Below are 24538 nucleotides of genomic sequence, written 5' to 3' on the forward strand. Positions count from 1 at the left end.
CAAAGTGCTGAGATTAGAGGCGTGAGCCACCATGCCCAGCTAAAAAGTCATTCTTACCAAAACCTTTGGATGAACAGAAAGTTCAGTGATATGGCTGCAATATTGATTCTACCTACTCTACTCCACAGCACACCACCTAAAAGGAGGACAGTGTACATAGCAACTCAACTAATACATCAGGGCTTTACTTACCATGTTGCCCAGGCTGGTCTTGAACTCCTGGGCTCTAGCAATCATCCTCCCACCTTGGCCTCCCAAAGTGCTGGGATTATACACAAGAGCCACCATATCCGGCCCAGCTTCCTTTTCGAAATTCAATGATACATCCAAGAACTGGCTGTTTTTACATCTAAATTATAGATCAGGCCGGGCGCAGTGGCTCACACCTGTAATCCCAACACTTTGGGAGGCGGAGGGGGGCAGATCACTTGAGGTCAGGAGTTCAAGACCAGCTTGGCCAACATGGTGAAACCCCCTCTCTACTAAAAATACAAAAATTAGCCAGGTGTGGTGGTAAGCGCCTCTGATCCCAGCTACTGGCGAGGCTGAGGAGAATTGCTTGAACCCAGGAGGCGGAGCTTGCAGTGAGCCAAGATCGCACCACTGCTCTCCATCCTGGGTGACAGAGTGAGACCCATCTCAAAATAAATAAATAAATAAAATAAAATATAGATCACTTTTCTTTTCCATTGTTGCACAATGTTACATGTATGAATATCCTGTAGTATAAACAATCCTCCTTTTGACGGACATGCATTTATTTTTCCAATGTTTCATTTAACAAACAAAATCTGAATGATTATTCCTGATTGTACTGCTTTGCACACATGGTCTAATATATTTCAAGGATTAATAAGTAAACACTATTTTATTAACAGTAAATGGTTCACTCATGTTTACACTATCTCCTATTTATGGAAAATGATAATGGTCCATCCGCTATGGGGGTAATTTGAAGTTTCCTCTTTAAAAGCCTGAAAAAAACTTGTTGTTTTTTTAAGTTGATCTGAAGAAAAATTCTAAGTAGAAAAAAAAAAAGGCTAAGGAAAATTTAAGTAAACAGTAGCATAGGTGGTATAACATCTAAAAGTTCTTCCTCACAAATGCCAAGGTTCTGCAGTCTAACAAAGAATTTCTACCAAGAAAATTTCCTTCAGTTTTCAATCATGAAAACTGACTTATTTAATATAATTAATAATATCTCATCATCATATGAGTTCTCTTTTAGATTTGGGTAGATAGGACACAAAATTTAATGTTGTATAAGTGTTCCATGTCTACAACTTTAGCTGGGTGACAGCTTTAAGCAAACAGTAGAGGAACAGGAAGACATGAACATGTATGGAGTCTCACCCTGTCATTCCAGGACCTTAATACAAAAGAGTTAAGATGCTTTTTGACCTAATGACTTAGCTTCTATCAACTGACGGATCATAGCTTTCTGCCTGAGTCCATCAAATAACCAAGTAGTAGGATTAGTGTTGGAAAATTTCTGCCTAGCATTGTAGACGTCAGATTCGTATATGAGAACAAAGGAAGTCATGTTCCCAGATACATTTATGCTATGGCACTTGTACTCTATTGAAGGAGATCCCTAGAGATAAATCTGCAGTTGCCAATATGAACACAGATTGCTTTTTAAGACAAATATCTGGAGCATGGAATATATTTCTACCTAGAAACTACCTATCTATTAAGTCCATAATATGAGAGCAAGAGTGCTGATGAGTACCAAAATCTCAGTCCCCCAAAACAGTAGGACAGGGAGAAGACATATACAGCTCTATCTGCTGAGATGAAACAGATGAAAATCTCTTCCATGGTAGTTTGGTCTTGTTCCAACTTCCCCTCCAACCATTCAACTAGACCTGGAAGACCATCTTTCTATAACGCAAACCTGATGAGAGCTGCTGAAAACCTTTCAGTGGCTCAACATTACTTTTAAGGTAAGTAACTCTGTGATATATTCCTGTTTATCTTCTAGCCCGATTTCCACGCCAGGCTCATCTCCCACCACTACCTTCCAGCTACACTATACTCAGGCATGCCAAACTTTTCAGGGTCCCCTGAATATGTGATGCTTTCCTTCACTGCTAACATTGTTTTCATACCCCTGGGACACCAATCCCTTGCCCCTCTTCATTTGTACTCTATTCTTGGTTAATTCCTATGTATCCTTTAGGCCTCCAAACCTGGATTGATTTTCCTGTAGTGTCTTGACTTCTACTAATATGTCAGATACTATATTGTTACAACTGCCAGGTTGGCCCGGCGCAGTGGCTCACACCTGTATGTACTCCCAGCACTTTGGGAGGTGAGGCAGGCGGATTACCTGAGGTCAGGAGTCTGTGACCAGCCTGGCCAACATGGTGAAACCCCGTCTCTACTAAAAATACAAAAATTAGCTGGGCGTGGTGACACACGCCTGTAATCCCGGCTACTCGGGAGGCTGAGGCAGGAGAATTGCTTGAGCCCAGGAGACAGAGGTTGCAGTGAGCCGAGATCAAGCCACTGCACTCCAGCCTGGCCGAGAGAGCGAGACTCTGTCCAAAAAAAAAAAAAAAAAACCTGCCTGGTTATTATTTCCCCCATTTATATGTCAGCCCCTTAAAAAGAAGACCAATTTTCTAGTTATGTGCCCATAGACATTAAAAAAAAAAATCTGTTAAGTGAATGCATCAGTAATGATTTTGTGACCAGGCCAGATCTCACCTATCAGTGTTAATCATGAATTTCTTATAATCATGAATATGTTACAAATTAGATAAATGTAAGGTAAACGATCAGCCTTTCCAGCTTTCTATCTTTTTTCTTTTCTTTATTTTTGTTTTTACACATGCAGAGTGGGTCTCACTCTGTCGCCCAGGATAGAATGCAGTGGTATAATCATAGCTCACTGTAACCTCAAAATCCTAGTCTCAAGCGATCCTCCCACCTCAACCTCCTGACCAGCTAGGACTACAGGTGGAGCCCACAATACTGACTAATTTATTTTTATTTTTTGTAGAGACAGCGTCTCCCTATGTTGCCAAGGCTGGTCTTCAACTCCCAGCTTCAAGTGATTGTCCCACCTAAGCCTCCCAAAGTGCTGGCACTGGGATCCAGCTTCTTAATGATGTCTTTTTATCTCCTCTTGTAAGGGTTTTGGGCTTGGGGGCGCACAAACCTATGGAATCTCCTCCATTCTTTGAATTATCAGATCAAAATTAATTGGGTTTAGGCAGTGGCCTCAGGATAGATTTCAAGATAGATAGGATATTCTCAGCAGTAATAGTTAACATCCTCTTTATACTTGACCTTTTCCTTTAATTTCTCTCATCCCCAAAAGGAAGGTAAAAATTCTATTACAAATACAAAATATACATCATTTCAATGAAAATCATTATATGCAACCACAGTCATTGCCTAGAGATCTGCAGAATACACAATGAATCTATTTTCTTTATCTAAGATGATCAAAGAGTTAAATACAATTTTATTTGAAGAAAAGAAATTTGCATGTCTTGTGTATGCTTGTTAAAAACAAAGATAAAAGAGAAATAAGAAAAAAAAACAAGGCAATATACTAGGTTTACAAAAATAAGTAGTAAACTACTATTTCTCTTACTTAAAAAAAGAACTATACCAAATACATGTACTGTATTCACCCTTGGATTTCACAGTAATAGAGACAAAAATATTGTAAAATGTTTCTGAGTGTGTGATACATAGTATGTACGTATGTATGTATTTATTTATTTTTTGAGACAGAGTTTCCCTCTGTTGCCCAGACTGGAGTGTAATGGAGTGTAATGGTGTGATCACTGCAACCCCCACCTCCCAGGCTCAAGTGATTCTCGTGCCTTAGCCTCCCAAGTTCCTGGGATTACAGGTATGCGCCACCATACCCAGCTAAATTTTTGTATTTTTAGTAGAGATGGGTTTTGCCATGTTGGACAGGCTGGTCTAGAACTCCTGGCCTCAAGTGATCAGCCCATGTCAGCCTACCAAAGTGTTGGGATTACAGCCGTGAGCCACCGCACCCGGCCGTGATACATAGCATTTTTAAAGTTACAGATCCAAACCCTCAAAAAACACTAAAATAGACCCTGAAAGTGATATATTAACAGAATATATTTTCCTGAATCATTCTCTTCTCAGAGTATTCTAGGGTTTTTGTGAAACACAGTTGGGAATGAGGCAGACAGGTGGGGTGGGGAGCTTTGAGTCAGTGTTAAAATTAAACTAAGGCCACTTTCTGTGGGTATACACTCTAAGGGAAAAATGGATTATTTTGTGAACTCTGTTAGAAAAAAAATTACATCTTAAGTTGTGAAAACTGGAAAAGAATAGATTTTACTCTCTCTGTGAAGCTGAAAATGAATTCTCTATATGGTAAACCTTGAAAGGAAAGTAGAGATGTAGTAACATTATTAGTCTTTACCAGTTTCTTCCTATAACAGAGGCTGCACAGATTAGCAGAGACCATGAGGGTTTCAACTAAAAAGTATATTCAAGTCTTAATACAAAATATAATAATGTTTATCAGTAAAAAGAATTACTAAAAATATGTACTGCACAGGGTCACTGTAAAGATAAAATAATCTAATGAAATGAGCTTTACGAACAGTCATTATATCTTCACATGCATATTTTGTTGGTACATAATTTATAAGTCTGAAGAATGTTCTCTGGCTGAAGTAAGAATAAAAGAATTTAAATGGAATAATTTCATCCAGTTAATCAAATAGAAAAATAAAGAGCTCCAGTTAATTGAAACTCAGTTATCCTCTATCTGAAATTAAATTTTCATGGTGAATTAACTGGTATATTTTCATACAGAAGATTCCTTTCTCAAAAAATTATACAGTGTGTTATGTGAACAGGAAATAGATTAAGCTAAGAAAAGCAAATACACCAAAGAGGCACTATAGCTGTCCAAATTTCCTGCAATAAGAATATTCTATAATTACCTTAGAATTCGATACTCTATAACTCAATTTTTGCAGGATCTAATAGAAATTAAAGCATAAGGAAATATACAGTTTAAAGAAGGATATTATTTACTGGTTTTATTTTCACTTTGTAACACTATAAATGTGTGATACTGTTTTTAATCAAGGCTAAACCTAAAACAACATTCCAAATCATTACGTAATTTTTCATGTAAAAGACAAAATATACCTGGGTAAAAAACACTCAAGGTTTTATAAATTTTCAATTTTAGTTAAAAGCTAACAGAGTCATCTCAAAACACAGAAATATAAGGTACAGACATACAGGGCAAGATTCTCCTAAAAAGACATGATAGCAGTTTCAAAGCTCAGTATATATTATACATATTGATTTACTGAAAACTATGTTTATTCTACAAGAATAAGCAACACAGATGGCCAGGGAAGGGAATAAGATGATTTAGTAGACATTTCTCAAGGAGGCATTAACTCAATGAGACAATCAGATGTTCAGTTCAATTATGATACCACACTATTGTTATATTATTACACTAGCTTCCTTGGTTACCAGTGAGAAAGATTCTGGGGGAGGCCACAAGATAGGAGGGGAGCAAATACAACACTATCCTCTTCTCTACAACAGAAAAAATATCACACTATCAAAGAAAATATACCTTTACATTTTCCATTACTAGTAACAGAGTTGTATGACTCCACAGCTTTTTATCTCTACCAACTGGCTCTTCATTTCATCTTTTCTATAATTTATGATTCTCACTGCCTGGCAATGAGCCATCACCACCATATAATTCACCCATGTAATAAAAAACCATTTGTATGCCAAAAGCTATTAAAATAAATGAATAAAGTGATAATGACAACACATTAAGCCAACGAAGTCAGAATTCCTTCACAAGGTGATTTTTCCCTCATAGGCAAAGACTAACAAGAATTATTCTTCCAGTGACCAATTCTCTACGATCTTTTGACCTACACTATTTCTTAAGTCATAGGTTCTTAAAAAATAAGTGAGAAAAAGCAAAGTAAATACAGTAAATATGGTAAACGACATTAATTTACTCAAAAGGTAACTGACAAATGACTAAACTTCCATTAACAGTATAAATGCTTCAAAATTCAGAATTAGGCCATCTTGGAGAAATAAACTGACAATCACTGAACAGATTCTGCCATGAGAAAGGAAAAGGTCACTGAATAGATTCTGCCAAGGGAAAGGAAAAGGTTTCCTAGGTTATTTTAAAAAGTTATTGACAGAACTCATCCTCTGAATCTACTAAGGTGTAAACAAACTAAAAATAACAATTCAATTTTCCTTAAAGATAAGCATTAAGACTTATTTTAATTCCATCAAATACTGAATCCTTCGACTTCTAAAATAAAACAGAAGTAATCCATAAACCTAACAATTATACTTCTAAGAGTCTATCTGCAGAGATTTCTGCAAGCACCAAAAGATGTATGTATGAGGTTATTATGAACTGAAAATAACCTAAAATCTACTAATAAATAGTTAAATGAAATATAGCACCTAAATACAATGGTGAATTCGAAGTATTTAGAACAATGTCAATGATATTTATTGACACTGAAAGATGTCTCTGACATCAACATTATGTGAGAAACTAGCATCTATTTGTCTAACAGGTACAATGGGACACCATTTAAGAAAAACTTCACACCTATAGCTGTAAGATCACACAGGGAGATACTGAATAAGCAATTGTGAATAAATGTTTCTAAGTGTATAATTTGGGTGGATACTTTCTCTTTGTATGTTTATATATTGCTTGTATGTGAGGGTGTGTATGTTTCTTTTTTTTTTTGAGATGGAGTCTCGCTCTGTCACCCAGGCTGGAGCACAGTGGCGTGATCTCGGCTCACTGCAACCTCTGCCTCCCAGGCTCACGCCATTCTCCTGCCTCAGCCTCCCGAGCAGCTGGGACTACAGGTGCCCGCCACCATGCCCAGCTAATTTTTTGGTATTTTTAGTAGAGATGGGGTTTCACCATGTTAGCCAGGATAGTCTTGATCTCCTGACCTCGTGATCCACCCACCTCGGCCTCCCAAAGTGCTGGGATTACAGGTGTGAGCCACCGCACCCAGCCGAGGGTGTATATGCTTTTAAAAAGCATATATCACTGAAAAACAAAAATACCCATGGAGTTATTTAAAAAACATTGTTAGAGGCAAACTCAAGAGAAATGAACATAGTATAGTACCTTAAACGGTTGGTATAGGTATCAACACAGGTCTTCATTTTGGCTAACAATGTACCAACAGAAGTTTGACACTCTGACTGTTCTTCTTCCTCTTCACCGTTCTCTGTAGAAAGGGGCAACAATAGGGGCACCATGGCAGTACAAGAAGCAATGGCCCGAAGCAATTCCAGCAGTGCCCGATAGAGTGGCACATGTCTTGCCATGTCCAGAACTATAAGGAGAAGAGGAAAAAGCACAAAATGAGAAAATGTACAATATAAAAGTAGGTCCACAGGAATGTAGCTTTTACCTGGATCTTACCAAGGTCCACAGCTGACCCGGCTGGGCGCACTGGCTCAGGCCTATAATCTCAGTACTTTCTGAGGCCGAGGCAGGCAGATCACCCGAGGTTGGGAGTTCGAGACCAGCCTGACCAACATGTAGAAACCCTGTCTCTACTAAGAATACAAAAATTAGCCAGGTGAGATGGCACATGCCTGTAATCTCAGCTACTTGGGAGGCTGAGGCAGGAGAATTGTTTGAACCCGGGAGGCGGAGACTACAGTGAGCCAAGATCATGCCATCGCACTCCAGCCTGGGCCATAAGAGTAAAACTCCGTCTCAAAAAAATTACAGCCGACCCTTGAACAACACAGGTTTGAACTGCACTAGTCCACTTATATACAGATTTTCTGCCAGCCTGAGACAGCAACACCAACCGCATCACTTCTTCCTCATTAGGCTACTCAACATGAAGACTCTGAGTATGAAGACTTTTATGATGATCCACTTCCATTTAATGAACACTAAATATATTTTCTATGATTTTTTTCTTAATATTTTCTTTTCCTTAGCTTACAGTATATAATATATACAACATCCAAAATGTGTTAATTGATTATGTTATCAGTAAGGCTTCCAGTCAACAGTAGGCTATTAGGAGCTAAGTTCTGGAAGAGTCAGGAGTTATACTTGGGGCTGGACACTGTGACTCACGCCCATAATCCCAGACCTTTGGGAGGCCGAGATGGGAGGATCACTTGAGCCTGGGAGTTTGAGACTGGCCTGGACAACATGGTAAAACTCCCATCTCTACAAAAAGATAACAAAAAATTAGCTGGGTGTGGTGGCGCACACCTGTAGTCCCTGCAACTAGGGAGGACAAGAACATGCCACTGCACTCCAGACTGGGTGATAGGGCAAAATCCTGCCTCAAAAAAAAAAAAGAAAAAGTTATACTTGGATTCTCAAATATGTGGGGGTTGGTACCCTTAATACTTGCATTATTCAAGGGTCAACTTAATAGGTTAGTTGCTAAATGGAAGAATGCAGCAGATATTTATGAAGCACCAATATACAAACGATAATAACAGGCACTTTTGGAAAACAAAAAAAAAGTAAAGTATCTAGTTTAGGGGAGAACAAGAAATGTAACTAAATATCTAGTTATATTACATATAGAAATGATTAAATACCCCAGATAATATATTGTGGCTGGAAATATATTTATCAGTATGAAGTGGAAACTTTTTTAAACTAAATTGAATAATGAAGTTATTTTATCTTTTGTAAAAACGAATGACAGAATTGCGATTTATCCATAGTCTATTTCAATAAATCAATTTTCTTTTTAGTAAAAAAGAAAATATTGCCTATGTTAACTTCCAATTACTAGCTATAAATCAAATGAATTTTGTATTAAAATCATTTGCATCTAAGAGTGAATTCCTTACTCGAGGAACACACGTTGCTTCTAAGGCTTTTATAAGTTGTTTTGTTGGTTTTTGTGTTGTATACCAACTGGTATTCACTTTTGTGAATAATGTGAGATAAGGATCTAACATCTCTCTTCCAATGACAGTTACTGAACAGCCAGCCATTCCATAAACATTTACTGGCAGGGCGCGGTGGCTCACACCTGTAACTTCACCACTTTGAGAGACTGAGGCTGATGGATCACCTGAGGTCAGGAGTTCGAGACCAGCCTGGCCAACATGGTGAAACCCCATCTCTACTAAATACAAAAATTAGCTAGGCATAGCGGCGCAGGTCTGTAATCCCAGCTACTCAGGAGACTGAGGCAGGAGAATCGCTTGAACTCAAGAGGCGGAGGCTGCAGTGAGCTGAGATCACATACCGCACTCCGGCCTGGGTGACAGAGCAAGACAGTCTCAAAAACAAACAAACAAAAAACATTTACTGAAAACCTGTTGCTGGACAGGCTGGGAATAAGCAGTAAAGAAAACAAACAAAAATCTCTACCATCAAGTATCTAACATTCTAGGCGAAGGACATGAGTTACATTCTTTTCAGAAGTTAGTAAGTATTCTGAATGCTATATAGAAAACTAAAGCAGGGGAGGAGAATTGTGGGAGTCCAACTAGAGGTAGGAATTGCCTCAGTGCCCACAGAGCTATATGGGGATTAAGTTGTAACAGGATGAGGCATCACCTAGCATCCTGTACTTTCTATGGTAACTGATGTGAAAGAGATCTCTACAACTGATGTAAAATAGAGACTATCAGAGCTTAATGACAGTGAGGCTATTTGGAGTGATGTTCAAAGTGATGGAAGAGAAGGTCATTTTACACCTTCCAGTGATGATGCAGAGGACAGAGTAGTATGACTGCCATTCTTTCCTTGTTTCCCCTTGTTTCCACATATACTTGAGTATGAAAGCCCATTTTCCAACCCATGAACAATGTCACAATATCCTACTTACTATAATTTTATAGTATTATAAGATACTATGTTATTCAGGAAAATCAAAATTATATTCAAAAGTTACTAACTGATAGGCATAAAACACAATGTCAGTACTTGTGAGGATGTGGAAAAGCTAGACTCATATATAGGTAAAAGCGCAAATAGGTATAGCCAATTGGCATTATCTATTAAAATTTTAAATGCCTATATTCTACGACTCAATAATAGCACTTGTTACTGTCTACCCTACAAAGAAATGTTCAATACAATACTGTTTTCAATAGTGAAAGCTGGAAATGATCTACCAATAATACCATAATCAAACAATAACATTCACAGTAATACAATAATAGTGGGAGACTTCAACACTCAACTCACAGCACTAGAAAGATAACTGAGACAGAAAATTAACAAAGAAAACATTGGACTTAAATTGGACTTTGGACTAAATGGACTTAACAGACGTAGGACAGTCTACTCAAAAATGACAGTATATACATTCTTTTCACCAACACATGAAACATTCTCCTAGACAGACCACATGTTAGTCCATAAAAGGAGTCTTAACAAAATTTTTAAAAACTGAAATCATATCAAGTATCTTCTCAGACCACAGTGGAATAAAGCCAGGAAACAATACCAACAGGAACACTGGAAGCAGTGCAAATACATGGAAATTAAACAGCATGATCCTGAATGATCACTGGGTCAACAAAGAAATTAAGGCAAATTTAAAATTTTTTTGAAATGAATGAAAATGAAACGCAACATCAGAAAAACTGTGGGATATAGCAAATGCAGTGCAGAGAGAGAGAAGTTTAGAGCCTTAAAAGCCTGCATCAGAAAAGTAGAAAGGTAACAAATCAAGAACCTTACATGTACCACAAGGAACTAGAAAAGTAAGAACAAACCACGCCCAAAAGTTAGAAGAAATAACACAGAACTAAACGAAATACAGCCCCCCCCAACAAAAATATACAAAGCATCAGCAAACTGAAAAGTTTGTTTTTGAAAAGATAAACAAAACTGATAAACTATTAGCTAGACTAACCAAGAAGAGAGAAGATCCAAATAAACAGAATCAGAAATGAAAAAGGAATACAACTGATACTACAGAAATAAAAAAGATCAGGGACTATTATGATCAACTATACACTCACAACCTAGAAAACCTAAAGGAAACAAGTAAATTCCTGGAAACACACAACCTCTTGAGACTGAACATGAAACAAACTGAATTTCTAAACAAACTAATAACAAGTAGTGAGATTCAATCATAATAAAACATCTCCCAACCAAAAAAAAAAAAAAGCCCAGGACCACATGAATTCACAGCCAAATTCTACCAAATATAAAAAGAACATACTGATACAGGTCCTCCCAAAACTATTAAAAAAAATTAAGGAGGAGTTTATTCCCCCTAACTCATTTTATGAGGCCGGTATTATGCTGATACCAAAACCAGGCAAAGATATAATAAAAGAAGAAAACTACAGACCAATATCCCTAATAAAGTCAGACACAAAAATCCAAAACAAAAAACAAGGAAATCAAATCCAACAGCACATCAAAAAGATAATACAATAACGGCATGGTGGTTCACGCCTGTAATCCCAACATTTTGGGAGGCTGAGGCAGGAGGATCACTTGAGACCAAAAGATCGAGACAAGCAAGGTCAACAAAGCAAGAAAACCTGTCTCTACAAAAAAATAAAAATTTAAAATTAGCCAGATGTGATGGCAAAAACCTGTATTCCCAGCTACTTGGGAGGCTAAGGTGGGAGGACTGCTTGAGACCAGGAGTTTGAGGCCAAAATGGGCTAGGATGACACCACTGCACTCCAGCCTGGGCAACAGAGCAAGACCCCATCCCTTAAAAATAAACAAACAGGCCAAGCATGATTGCTCACACCTGTAACTCCAGCACTTCGGGAGGCCGAGGTGGGTGGAAAACCTGAGGTCAGGAGTTCGAGACCAGCCTGGCCAACATGGTGAAACCCGTCTCTACTAAAAATACAAAAATTAACCGGGTGTTGTGGCGCAAGTCTGTGGTCCCACCTACTTGGGGGTGCTGAGGCAGGAGAATCGCTTGAACCCAGGAAGTGGAGGTTGCAGTGAGCCAGGATCACACCACTGCACTCCAGCCTGGGTGACAGAGCGAGACTCCATCTCAAAACAAACAAACAAACTGTAGCTCACACCTGTAATCCCAGCACTTTGGGAGGCCAAGGTGAGTGAATTGCTTGAGGCAAGGAGTTCGAGACCAGCCTGACCAACATGGTGAAACCCTGTGTCTACCCAAAATAAAAAAATTAGCCAGTCTCACAAGCTGATCTCAAAATAAATAAATAAATAAATTTTAAAAAATAAACAACAAAAAAAAGATAATACATCATGATCAAGTATGATTTATCCCAAGGATACAAGGATGGTTCAACATACACAAATCCATAAATGTGACACATCATAATAACATAATAAAGGACAAAAACTCTATAGTCATTTCAATAAATGTAGAAAAAGCATGTGATAAAATTGATATAAATCCCCAATAAACTGGGCATAGAAGGAACACACAACATAATAAAGGCCATATATGAAAAACCCACAGCTAACACTATACTTAACGGGAAAAAGCTGAAAGCATTCCCGCTAAGAACTGGAACAAGTCAAGAGTTCTCATTTTCACCACTCTTATTCAACATCGTACTGGACATCCTTGCCAGAGTAATCAAGCAAGGGAAAAAAAAAGGCATTCAAACTCAAAAAGCAGGAAGTCAGCATTTTCCCTGTTTGCTGAGGATATGATCTAGAAAACCCTAAAGACTCCATCAGAAACTCTTGGATTTAATACATGAATTCAGTAAAGATTCAGGATATAAGATTAATATATGAAAACCAGTAATGTTTCTATACACCAATAATCATCTAGCCAAGGATTAAATCAAGAAAACAATCTCATTTACAATAGCTACAGAAAAAAAAAAAAATGAACAGGTGTGGTGGCTCATGCCTGAAATCACAGCACTTTGGGAGGTCCAGGCTGGAAGACTGCTCGGGTCCAAGGGCTTAAGACCAGCCTGAACAACATAGTAAGACCTTATCTCTACAAAAACCAAAAAGGAAATTAGTCAGGTGTGGTGGCTCATTGTGTAGTCCCAGCTACTTGGGAAGCTGAGGCAGGAGAGTCACTTGAGCCTACCAGGTCGAGGCTACAGTGAGCTCTGATAGTACTACTGTACTCTAGCCTGGGCGACAGAGCAAGACCCTGTCAAATAAAATTAAAAACAAGATAAAATAATAAAATCTAAAACAAAATACCTAGGAATATATTTAACCAAGGAAGTAAAAGGTCTCTATTAAGAATAACTACAGGCCAAGTGTGGTGGCTCACACCTATAATCTCGGCACTTTGGGAGGCTGAGGTGGGGAGATCACTAGAGGCCAGAAGTTCAAGACTAGCCTGGCCAACACGGCGAAACCCCATCTCTACTAAATACAAAAATTACCTGGGCCTGGTGGTAGGTGTCTGTAATCCCAGCTACTTGGTAGGCTGAGACACAAGAATCACTTGAACCTGGGAGGCAGAGGTTGCAGTGAGCCCAGATCGCACCACTGCACTCGCACTCCAGCCTGAGCAACGGAGGGAGACTCCATCTCAAAAAAAAAAAAAAAAAAAAAAGACATGGGAGACTCCTCCAAAAAGTGGGGTTTGAAAAATATCTACTGGGTACAATGTTTACTCTTCCAGTGATGGGTACACTAAAACCCCAGACTTCACACTATGTGCAAGAAATGTGTACTTTCTTTTTTTTTTTTGAGACTGAGTTTTGCTCCTGTTGCCGACTGGAGTGCTATGGCATAATCTCGGCTCACTGCAACCTCTGTCTCCAGGGTTCAAGCAATTCTCCTGCTTCAGCCTCCCAAGTGGCTGGGATTACAGGTGCATGCTACCATGCCGGACTAACTTTTGTATTTTTGGTCAAGATGGTGTTTCACCATGTTGGCTTGGCTGGTCTCAAACTACAGATCTCAAGTGACTGCCCGCCTCAAACTCTCAAAGTGCTGAAATTACAGGCATGAGCCACTGCGCCCAGCCAAAAAAGGTGAACTTCTAAAAAATAACTTTACATTAATATTTATATTCTTTTCCTTTTTTTTTTTTTTTTTTTTGCGCCAAGGTCTCACTCTGTTGCCCAGGCTGGAGTGCAATGGTATAACCATTGCACTTTGTAGCCTCAACCTCCTGGGCTCAAGGATCCTCCTGCCTCACATTCCAGAGCAGCTGGGATTACAGGCACATGCCACCATGTCCAGTTAATTTTTTCTATTTTTTCGTAGAGTTGGGGTTTCACCATGTTGCCCAGGCTGGTCTCGAACTCCTAAGCTCAGGCAATCTACCTGCCGTGGCCTCCTAACGTGTTACAATTACAGTGATTAATATTTCAAATAGATTATCCTGAAAAAAAAAAAAAAAAGATAAAACTTTCCTTATAAGGCTATAGTTTCTTTTGACCATTTCTCTCCTTCCCCATTCTTGTTTATTTTTTGAGACAAAGTCTCGCTCTGTCGCCCAGTCTGGAGTGCAGTGGCGTGATCTTGACTCACTGCAAGCTCCGCCTCCCAGGTTCATGCCATTCTCCTGCCTCAGCCTCCCAAGTAGCTGGGAATACAGGTGCCCACCACCATGCCTGGCTAATTTTTAAATTATTATTTTTATTTTTAGAAGAGATGGGTTTTCACTGTGTTAGCCAGGATGGTCTCGATTTCCTGACCTCGTGATCCACCCACCTCAGCCTCCCAAAGTGTTGGGATTACAGGCGTGAGCCACCACGCCCGGCCTCCTTCCCCACTCTTTTACCAGGTACATCATTTTGGTATACATCCATCTAATCCATTTTCTATATGATGATGTTTCTCTGTATGTACTATTATGTGGATTAGGTATTATTATCCCCACTGTGTGTATGAGAAACTAATATTTACTAAATTGCACAAGCAGCTAAATAGGAAGTAAGAAGACCAACAGTGAAAACCTGGTAAATTTAGCTTTAGTGCTTTTCCCATTATCCCATGATACTTCCCGAACTGTCCAGTATGGCAGCTACTGGCCACACGCTATCTAAATTTTAACTAAAATGTAAGAAAACTAAGAATTCAGTTCTTCAGTTGCACTAACCACATTTCAAGTGTCCAATAGCCACACAAGTCCTTAATGAATGGCATAGATACAGAGTGTTTTCATCACAACAAAAAATTCTTTTGGATAGTATCATCTTCAAGAGACAAATTCCTGACATTCTGTTTTATAAATACAAGCCAGGAAAGGTATGTGGATATGGGGATTCCCCAAAACAAAAACATTTTTTAAAAAAAGCATAAGAAGTGGGTAGGCCAGGTGCGGTGGCTCACGCCTGTAATCCCAGCAGTTTGGGAGGCCAAGGCAGGTGGATCACCTCAGGTCAGGAGTTCAAGACCAGCCTAGCCAACATGGCAAAACACCGTCTCTACTAAAAATACAAAAACAGCCAGGTGTGGTGGTGTGCGCCTGTAACCCAGCTAATCGGGAGGCTGACGCAGGAGAATCGCTTGAACCCTGGAGGCAGAGGTTGCAGTGAGCCAAGATCATGCCACCGTACTCTAGCCTGGGTAACAGAGACTCTGTCTCAAAACAAACAAACAAAAAAAGAAGTGGGAAAAGAGTAATGTCTTCATTCTCAGAAAACTGATTCTCTATTTGGAAAATATGGTAAATCCACAGAAATACTATTAGAATACTGAAGTACGTGGATGCAAAATTCACATAAATGAATACTGTTAATTTCATGTAACAATCAACTGCAAAATAGAGAAACTGCACAATAGGAAATACAACAAAAATACATAAAAAAACTTATGATGAAAATATCTATGCTGCAGGACAGAGATGATAGTCTCAATAAACAGGTATATCATATTTACGATGGGCATATACAACAGAATAAAAATGTCAACTAAAAAATATGTGAGCTGGATGCAGTGGCTCATGCCTATAATCCCAGGATTTGGAAGGCTGGGGCAGAAGGATCGCTAGAGCCCAGGAGCTCAAGACCAGCCTAGGCAATATAGAAAGACCCAATCTCTACACAAAATTTTAAAAATTAGCCAGGTGTGGTAGTGCCCGCCAGTAGTCTCAGCTACTCATGAGGCTGAAGTGGCAGGATCGCTTGAGTCCAGGAGGTCGAGGCTGCAGTGAGCCATGATCACACCACTGTACTCCAAGCCTGGGCAAGATCCTGTCTGTATAAAATTTAAAAAATTAGCCGGGCATGGTAAGCTGCAGTTAGTCATGATTACGCCACTGCACTCTAGCCTGGGAGACAGAGTGAAACCTTATCTCAAAAAAGAACCTATTTATGTTTATTAATATGCAACTGTTTTAATTACTAAATGCCCATTATGTAGTCATAAAAAATTAGAATATGCTTTATGCTGTACTGGAGCAAATTCACAAGTACTATAATGTCATTTTGGGGTGGGGATAGGACAGTAAGGTACAAAAATGGGTTATATGGTAAACATAACCCATAAATGTTAATAAAAATAAATGATTATTTGGGTAAACACAAAACAAAACACAAATAACAAAAACATAAAAAGAGGGAGACTATGTGATATGGTTTGGCTGTGTCTCCACCCAAAACTCATCATGCATTGTAGTTCTCATAACCCCCATGTGTCATGGGAGGAACCTGGTGGGAGGTAACTGAATCATGGGGGTGGTTATCTCCATGCTGTCCTCATAATAGTGAGTTCTCACGAGATATGATGGTTTTATAAGGGGCTCCCACTGCTTTGCTCTGCACTTTTCCTTGCTGCTGCCATGTGAAGAAGGACATGTTTGCTTCCCCTTCTGCCATGATTGTAAGTCTCCTGAGGCCTCCCCAGCCCTGCAGAACTATAAGTCAATTAAACCTCTTTCCTTTATAATTCACCCAGTCTCAGGCAGTTCTTTATAGCAGTGTGACAATGAACTAATATGTATTTATATTTACTTGTTATATATAGATTTCCTATAAAGAAATATAAGAAATTAGTAGCACCGGTTAGTACTATCTGTAACTATTAGTACTATTAGTTAGATTAGTATAGGGATAACTATAGTTTATCCCTAATGAGCTGTTATTGGTAGGACAGAGGCAGGAAAACAGCTATTTATTAGATACCACCTTAAAGCTTTTGAATTTTAAAATGTGGAGAACAGAATACTTAAGAAAAACCTGATGTAATTTAATTAATAAAACATGTCTTACAGGGGAGAAGTACATGATATTGTATATCTAGGAATGTGTTGAATTTTATAAAAACTAGGTACTCCATAGTGTCTAACTTCCTCTTTCTACCCAATATCAAGATAGATGGTTTCTACTTTCAAGAACTTGATGGATACAAAATATTCCACTGTAAGGTTCTAAAACATTTAATTAGTAGGAAAGCTTGAATATTTTACTTGGTTTATGAGAACTCAATTTTTCTTGCCAGCATGAGAGGAAAGATCCCTGCAGATCAGATCCCTAGTGAAACTGATACATACTCTTTAAAAGAACACAACTATCTAAAATCTCTGGAAGTGGTCCTAAGAGTATGCAGCAAATGAAGAAACATTTATTCAAGAAAATGCACTAAAACTCAGTAAGAAAAGCAAGAGTCTGTGGTATGTGAATCAAGATGCTGCTCCTTTCATCCCCACCCTCAGCTCAATGAGAAAGAAAAACCACTCCAGCTGGCTACAGCCAAGAACACAGGCCTCCCTCTCCCAGAGGTCCAAGTTGGAAAGCTATGCCTTAGTACAGAGCTGAAAGCCTGTCTTCCTAGCGGGGTGAGGGGCAGGATGTCAGCATTTCTCATCCTACCACAGCAACCTCCTGCTGCTAAGTTAGAAGGTACGCATGGCTGAGAAGTTGACATTCAATCCCCTCTTCTAGCCAGCCTCGACTCATGGGGCAGAGAATTTGAAAAGATATTTTTCTGGAAAGGACAGGTGAATAGTCAATGAACACATGAAAATATGCTTAACATAATTAGTCATCAAAGAAATGCAAATTAAAACCACAATGAGATACCATCTCACACCCAGTAAGATTATTGTAATTTTAAAAGTCAGGTAATCCATGTAACTCAACAATTCCACTCCTAGGTATATTACCAAAGGAATTCAATGCAGAAACACCAATAGATATTTGTATGCTAATACTGCAACATTTTTGCAACTGCCAAAATGCAAAAACAAATAGACATCAACTGATGGATAAGCAAAATGTAGTACACAGCCATAAAATGAAATATTGTTCAGCCCTAAGAAGTTATCAACTACTGATACATTCAACATCAATAAACCCTGAAAATATTTCGCTGCATGGAAAAAGCCAATTTAAAAAGACCACATATTATATGATCCGATTTACATAAAATATTCAGAAAAGGCAACTCTATATAAGGATAGAAAGTAGATTATCAGCCGCTTAGTGCTAGAGAAGATGAGGGGATGGAAGATGATAACTAAAGGGTACAGGGTTTTTTTGTTTGTTTTTTGTTTTTTGAGACAGAGTTTCATTCTTGTTGCCCAGGCTGGAGTGCAATGGCACAGTCTCAGCTCACTGCAACCTCCGCCTCCCGGGTTCAAGCGATTCTCCTGTCTTAGCCTTCCAAGTAGCTGGGATTACAGGCGCTCACCGCCACTCTTGGCTCATTTTTTTATTTTTAGTAGAGACGAGGTTCACCATGTTGGCCAGGCTGGTCTCGAACTCCTGACCTCAGGTGATCCACTCGCCTGGGCCTCCCAAAGTGCTGGGATTACAGGCATGAGCAACCATGCCCGGCCAAGGGTACAGGGTTCTTTATGAGGTGATAAAAAAAGTTATCAAATTCACTTTGGTAATAGTTGTACACATTTGTGAATATAATAAAAATCAATGAATTGTATACTTTAAATGGGTGAACTGGAGGGTACTGAATTATCAACCATTAAAGTTGTCACTAAAATTTTTTTCTCTTAAGTACTTATTCATATACATTTGCTCCTTTTTATACTGAAATATTTATTTTCTTCAATTGCTTTAAAACACTAATACGAGGAAAAGCACCCAATAAACATTGCATATATTTTATAAATATGTTGTTTTATTTTTCAAATATATGAAAATATAAGACTTGAATGTACAATCATGTAGCCTCTTTTCAACTTGAGACTGGCACAATAATGAAGCCTTAGAAAAAACCTTCCCTATTCCACAGTTTTCTCCTGCCCCCCCATTTTAGCTACATCTGCTGGAATGGAATCCACAGAAGTTCTGAATGATTTTCCAGTCTACATCGAAATACCTGAAAAATCAGAATTTATACTGATATAAATATAGCCAAGTACCCGAAGATTACCACTTGCACTGCTTTATAAACTCATTTAGCAAAGTAGTGCACACAGTATTTCACCGTTCTCAACCCTCTTCATGTAACGTACAAAGAGAACCAGAACAGAGGACACATTGTTCCAACCAAAACCCCAGCAAGTTATTTTGTGGCTATCAATCAAATGATTAAGTTTATATGGAAAGGCAAAATATGTAGAATAGCCAGCACGACACTGACGAACAAAGTCAGAGGACTGACACTATATGACTTGACTACCTGACTATAATGCTGCGACAATTAAGACAATGTGGTACTCACGAAAGAATAAACAAATAGATCAGTGAAACAAAAATGGGAATAAAAATCTGTATGTGAATGTTTATAGCAGCTTTATTCATAAATGCCAAAAAAAGGAAGCAATCAAGATGTTCTTCAAAAGGTGAATGAATAAACATACTTACATATTGATACAATGGAATATTTTTCAGCGATAAAAATGAAGTAGCCACCAAGCCATGAAAACACATGGACGAAACTTAAATGTATATTATTAAATGAAAGAAGCCAATCTAAAAGGCTAAATCTTATGATTACGACTATATGACATTCTGAAAAAGGCACAACTATGGAGACAGTACAAAGAACAGTGGTTACCAGAGGTCTGGGGATTAGGAAGGGATGCAGGATTAATAGAATTTCTTAGGGCAGTAAACTCTTCTGTGTGATCCTGTCACGGTGGAATACATAAAATTGCGCATTTGTCAAAACCCACACAACTGTAGAACATAAAGAGCGAACTCGAATTTCAACTATAAATTTAGCTAAAAATAACATACCACTATTAGTTCATCAATTATATGTACTACACTAATGCAATATATGAATAATAAGTAAACTGTGAGTAGCAACTGCATATATGGGAACTCTGTAGTATCTGCTCAATTTTCTGTGAACCTAAAAATACTTAATAGCAATTCAGATAAAATTATAAAAGAATACAAGTAATACAAGATATGTTTATGTTTTAAAAATTAAATTGTTATGAAGGTATCAAGAACAACCAAAATCACAAAATGAGAATCTTCTTCTCCATACATGAATAATGAAGACAGTCTAGCATGCTAAAGTTCAATAAGGAAGAGAAGGGGAAAAAGAGAGCCCACAAATTTGCAAGCACACATATAATTGATAATTCCAATTGTTAAAATCTAGAAATAATAATAATTATATTTTTTTTAAGTCGGAGTCTCGTTCTGTCACTCAGGTTGGAGTGCAATGGCATGATCTTGGCTCACTGCAACCTTCGCCTCCCGGGTTCAACCAATTCTCCTGCCTCAGCCTCCCGAGTAGCTGGGATTACAGGTGCCCACCACCACGCCTGGCTAATTTTTGTATTTTTAGTAAAGACGGGGTTTCACCATGTTGGCCAGGCTGGTCTCGAACTCCTGACCTCGTAATCCGCCCACCTCAGCCTCCCAAAGCCCTGGGATTACAGGCATGAGCCACTGCCCCCAGGAAAATCTAGAAATAATTTTATATATATATATATGATTAAAGCATTATTTCTTCATATAAACACAAAAGATAATCCCAGAAACTTTAAAAAAACTTTAGGTTCAAAAAAAACCTTGAATATAATTTACAACTAAAAAAAATCAAAATAAAATGAAATCAAACTATTTCAAATTTCATAATTAATGAATATTATTTAGAAAGTATATCACTCATGAGCGGGCACAGTGGCTCATGCCTGTAATCCCAGATATTTGGGAGGCCGAGGTGGGCAGATCATTTGAGGTCAGAAATTTCAGACCTGCCTGGTTAACATGGTGAAACCCCGCCTCTACTAAAAATAGAAAAATTAACCAGGCGTGGTGACACGCCTGTAGACCCAGCTACTCAGGAGGCTGAGGCAGGAGAATCACTTGAGTTTGGGAAGTGGAGGTTGCAGTGAGCCGAGATCGCGCCACTGTCCTCCAGCCTGGGCAACAGAGCTAGACTCCATCTCAAAAAAAGAAAAAAGAAAAAAAAAAGTATGTCACTTGGAGGTCAATTTTTTTTTTTTTTTTTTGAGATGTAGTCTCACTCTGTCACCCAGGCTGCAGTGCAATGGCACGGTCTCGGCTCACTGCAACCTCTGCCTCCCGGGTTCAAGTTACTCTCCAGCCTCAGCCTCCCAAGTAGCTGGGAATACAGGCACGTGCCACTACACCCAGCTAATTTTTGTATTTTTAGTAGAGATGGGGTTTCACTATGTTGGCCAGGCTGGTCTCGAACTCCTGACCTCGTGATCCACCCGCCTCGGCCTCCCAAAGTGCTGGGATTACAGGTGTGAGCCACCGTGCCCGGCCTACTTGCAGGTCAATTTATAAAGCACAAGATGTTCTATTAAAAAAAAAAAAAAAAAGTCGGGCACAGTGGCTTATGTATGTAATCCCAGTGACTCAGGAGGCTGAGACAAGAGGATTGCTTGAGGCCAGGAGTTTTGAAACTAGCCTGGGCAACATAATGAGAACCTATTTCTACCAAAAATTTAAAAACTTAGCTGGGCATGGTGGCAGGTGCCTGTAGTCCCAGCTAATGAGGAGGACGTTTGAGCCTAAGAGTTGAAGGCTGCAGTGACCTATGAGCACACCACTGCACTCCAGCCTGGGTGACAGAGAAGACTATGACTGAAGAAGAAAAAAGAAAAAATACATAGTTAATTATATTCACATGTAAGCAAAAGAGCATAGAGAAAACAAGACAGCTCCTCTGAAATAAATGAAACATGCTATTCCCTCTTATTTAACTGATATCTATTTTACTCTATTGAGTTAGCATTAGGAGAGGCCAACTGGGAATCTCACATTATGGAAATAGAAGAAGATAGTCTCTTCATATCAAGGAGTATGAAGGCAAAAGCTAGCAAAACAAGGTAATAATAAGCATTGGCCCAAAAGACTGGGAATAGTCCAAAAAATGTGAGAGATAAAATTGTGTGTTTATTTTACAAAAATCTTCAAAATTTTAAAAAGAACTTCAAATTTCATTACTGTACTTTAAAAAATACCTCAAGATATCAAATTTCTTCATTTTAAACTAAAAATATCAAGATTTTTGTATTTCTGTATTTTTCTTGACAACCATTAGTTACATAAGTATGCTTTTAAGTCAAATTCTATATTAATGCATATGACAATCTATGACTATGTCTGGAACCTGAGGTGTTATTTATATTGGATTTATTATTATTATTATTATTTTGAGATGAAGTCTCACTCTGTTGCCCAGGCTGAAGTGCAGTGGCGTGATCTCGGCTCACTGCAACCTCCGCCTGCCGGGTTCAGGCAATTCTCCTGCCTCAGCCTTCCAAGTAGCTGGGATTACAGGCGCCCGCCACTACACTATTTTTAGTAGAGACAGGGTTTCACCATGTTGGCCAGGCAAACGCTTGACCTCAGGTGATCCACCCGCCTCGGCCTCCCGAAGTGCTGGGATTACAGGCGTGAGCCACTGTGCCCGGCCTTATTATTATTTTTAAAAAGATTTTGAAGACCCCCCACCCAAGAGGAGAACTTGGAAAACTAATGTAGAGCTGATTTATGCTCTCCTTTTAAGACATGTGCTTTTATTGTAAATTAATGTGTACCAGTGGTCAGCAAGCAACAAGAATGGATAAAGATAATAAACCCTTAATAAAAACCTGTCTGTTAAAGCACAAAACAACATAAAAACTACTTCAATCTTGAATTCTTTAATTCTATTTTTGCCATGAAGAGCTTCATCAGAAAACCCTTAGGTGTCTTCAAATTTAGCTCCTTTACACATACTTCATTGTTATTACAGGATTCAATGTGCTGCCTTGCCTGACAAAGAAAGAACAGAGGCACAACATGCTGTTATGCAACACCATGTCTCCAAGTGCAGCTTGCAGCTCCTTTACTCAGCAAGCACCAAATGCATGTTTAATCAGTGTTACAGCTTACAACCAGGCAAGTCAAGTCACTATCCTTCCAATCCTCAAAAGGGCCTGTTTGCTGATTTATGCATAGCTTGAAGACTATCTTGGAATTATCATCAACAGCTACAGATGCGGGTGTGTGACATTACAAAACTTATGCCAATAAACAATTTTTTTCATTTTTATAGTGTAACTGGTAGTAGGGAGAGGAATAAAATCACTTTCTGCATTTGGAACTAAAACATTTCAATGGGGAAAAGTATCTTCAAACAGCTGAAAAGAAAAAGAACAGTTTAAAGATTCATCAGACAGAAAATTCAAGAAAAATAACCATAAACATTAGCATTTTGGAGGAAATATGTGATTCAGCGTATACAAAAACCTAAAAATACTAAAAAATAGAGCCTATTTACGGTGTGATTTATTACTTGCAGAGGCTAGCAATTTACATCAAATAGTTACAGTGAAATTTACCACGGATTACTAACAGCGAAGATACATCCCTTCAAGATATACTGAAAACATTTGCCATCTTTGATATGAAGCTTGTTCAGGTTTTGTTCGGAAGCCCTCCATGAAAAGAAAAGGTTCATTCATCACTATTGTGGACTAAAGCAACATATCTGGTAACACTTTACTCCTGATGCAATGTAGGGTAAGCAGCACTTCTCTTAATTATTTTAAAACTCTGACATTTAGTAACTCCATTATTTTAAGCTTAAATATGTGATGTGTTTAATCTGTGGAAATAAAACTTTTATTAAGAAGAGATAAACTCTGCTATTAATTGCTTTTTCAAAATATTAGTAAAATGGAATTAATTTCAATACTAGATTATAAAATTAATGACACAACGATCCTCTAATCTTCAAAGGAAAAAATGATTTAAATCCCTATTCTGCTCAGCTGCTCCCCAAAAGAGTTGCTTTAAAAAGGAGTTGATGTTCTAAACTTACCGAATTGTATACACTATGTGCAGTTTTTTGTATATAAATTGCAGTTCACATTAAATACATCAGCCTAGTTAGATATGTAAAAATTTTTAAGTATCTTTGTAGCTACTAAATATAGAATACATAAATGGCAGAATCTAACTTCTACATTTTCATTATATTTTCGGCTCTTCAGCCCAAATGTTAAAAATAACAACATATTTTAAATTCTATTAAAATACACTCATTTACTATCATTTCCCAACACGTTAACAGACTAAAGTAGGACTGCACACTGAAAAACTATGCAAGAAATGCAACATGTATAATAAATACATTTACTAACTCTCTGCTAGTAAATACATTTTCTAGCAATTTTCTAGTATTTACTAGCTAGTATTTCTTTTCTAGCAATTT

General features: G+C 38.3%; 1 protein-coding gene across 25 annotated transcripts in view; it reads right to left on the bottom strand.

Annotated features, from left to right (window-relative positions):
• The window catches only part of BIRC6 (baculoviral IAP repeat containing 6), a 258658-nt gene that overhangs the window by 36176 nt on the left and 197944 nt on the right, over nt 1-24538 (bottom strand). For all 25 annotated transcript variants that reach the window (XR_010123126.1, XR_008500630.2, XM_054475624.2 and 22 more), the window contains one exon: nt 7175-7385. Coding sequence is in view for 23 of the 25 variants with exons in the window: in XM_054475624.2 (XP_054331599.1) it covers nt 7175-7385 (211 nt within the window). In the remaining 2 variants the exon portion in view is untranslated. The remainder of the gene's footprint in view (nt 1-7174; nt 7386-24538) is intronic.

The sequence above is a fragment of the Pongo pygmaeus genome, chromosome 12 (genome assembly GCF_028885625.2).
Source record: "Pongo pygmaeus isolate AG05252 chromosome 12, NHGRI_mPonPyg2-v2.0_pri, whole genome shotgun sequence".
Lineage (NCBI taxonomy): Eukaryota > Metazoa > Chordata > Mammalia > Primates > Hominidae > Pongo > Pongo pygmaeus.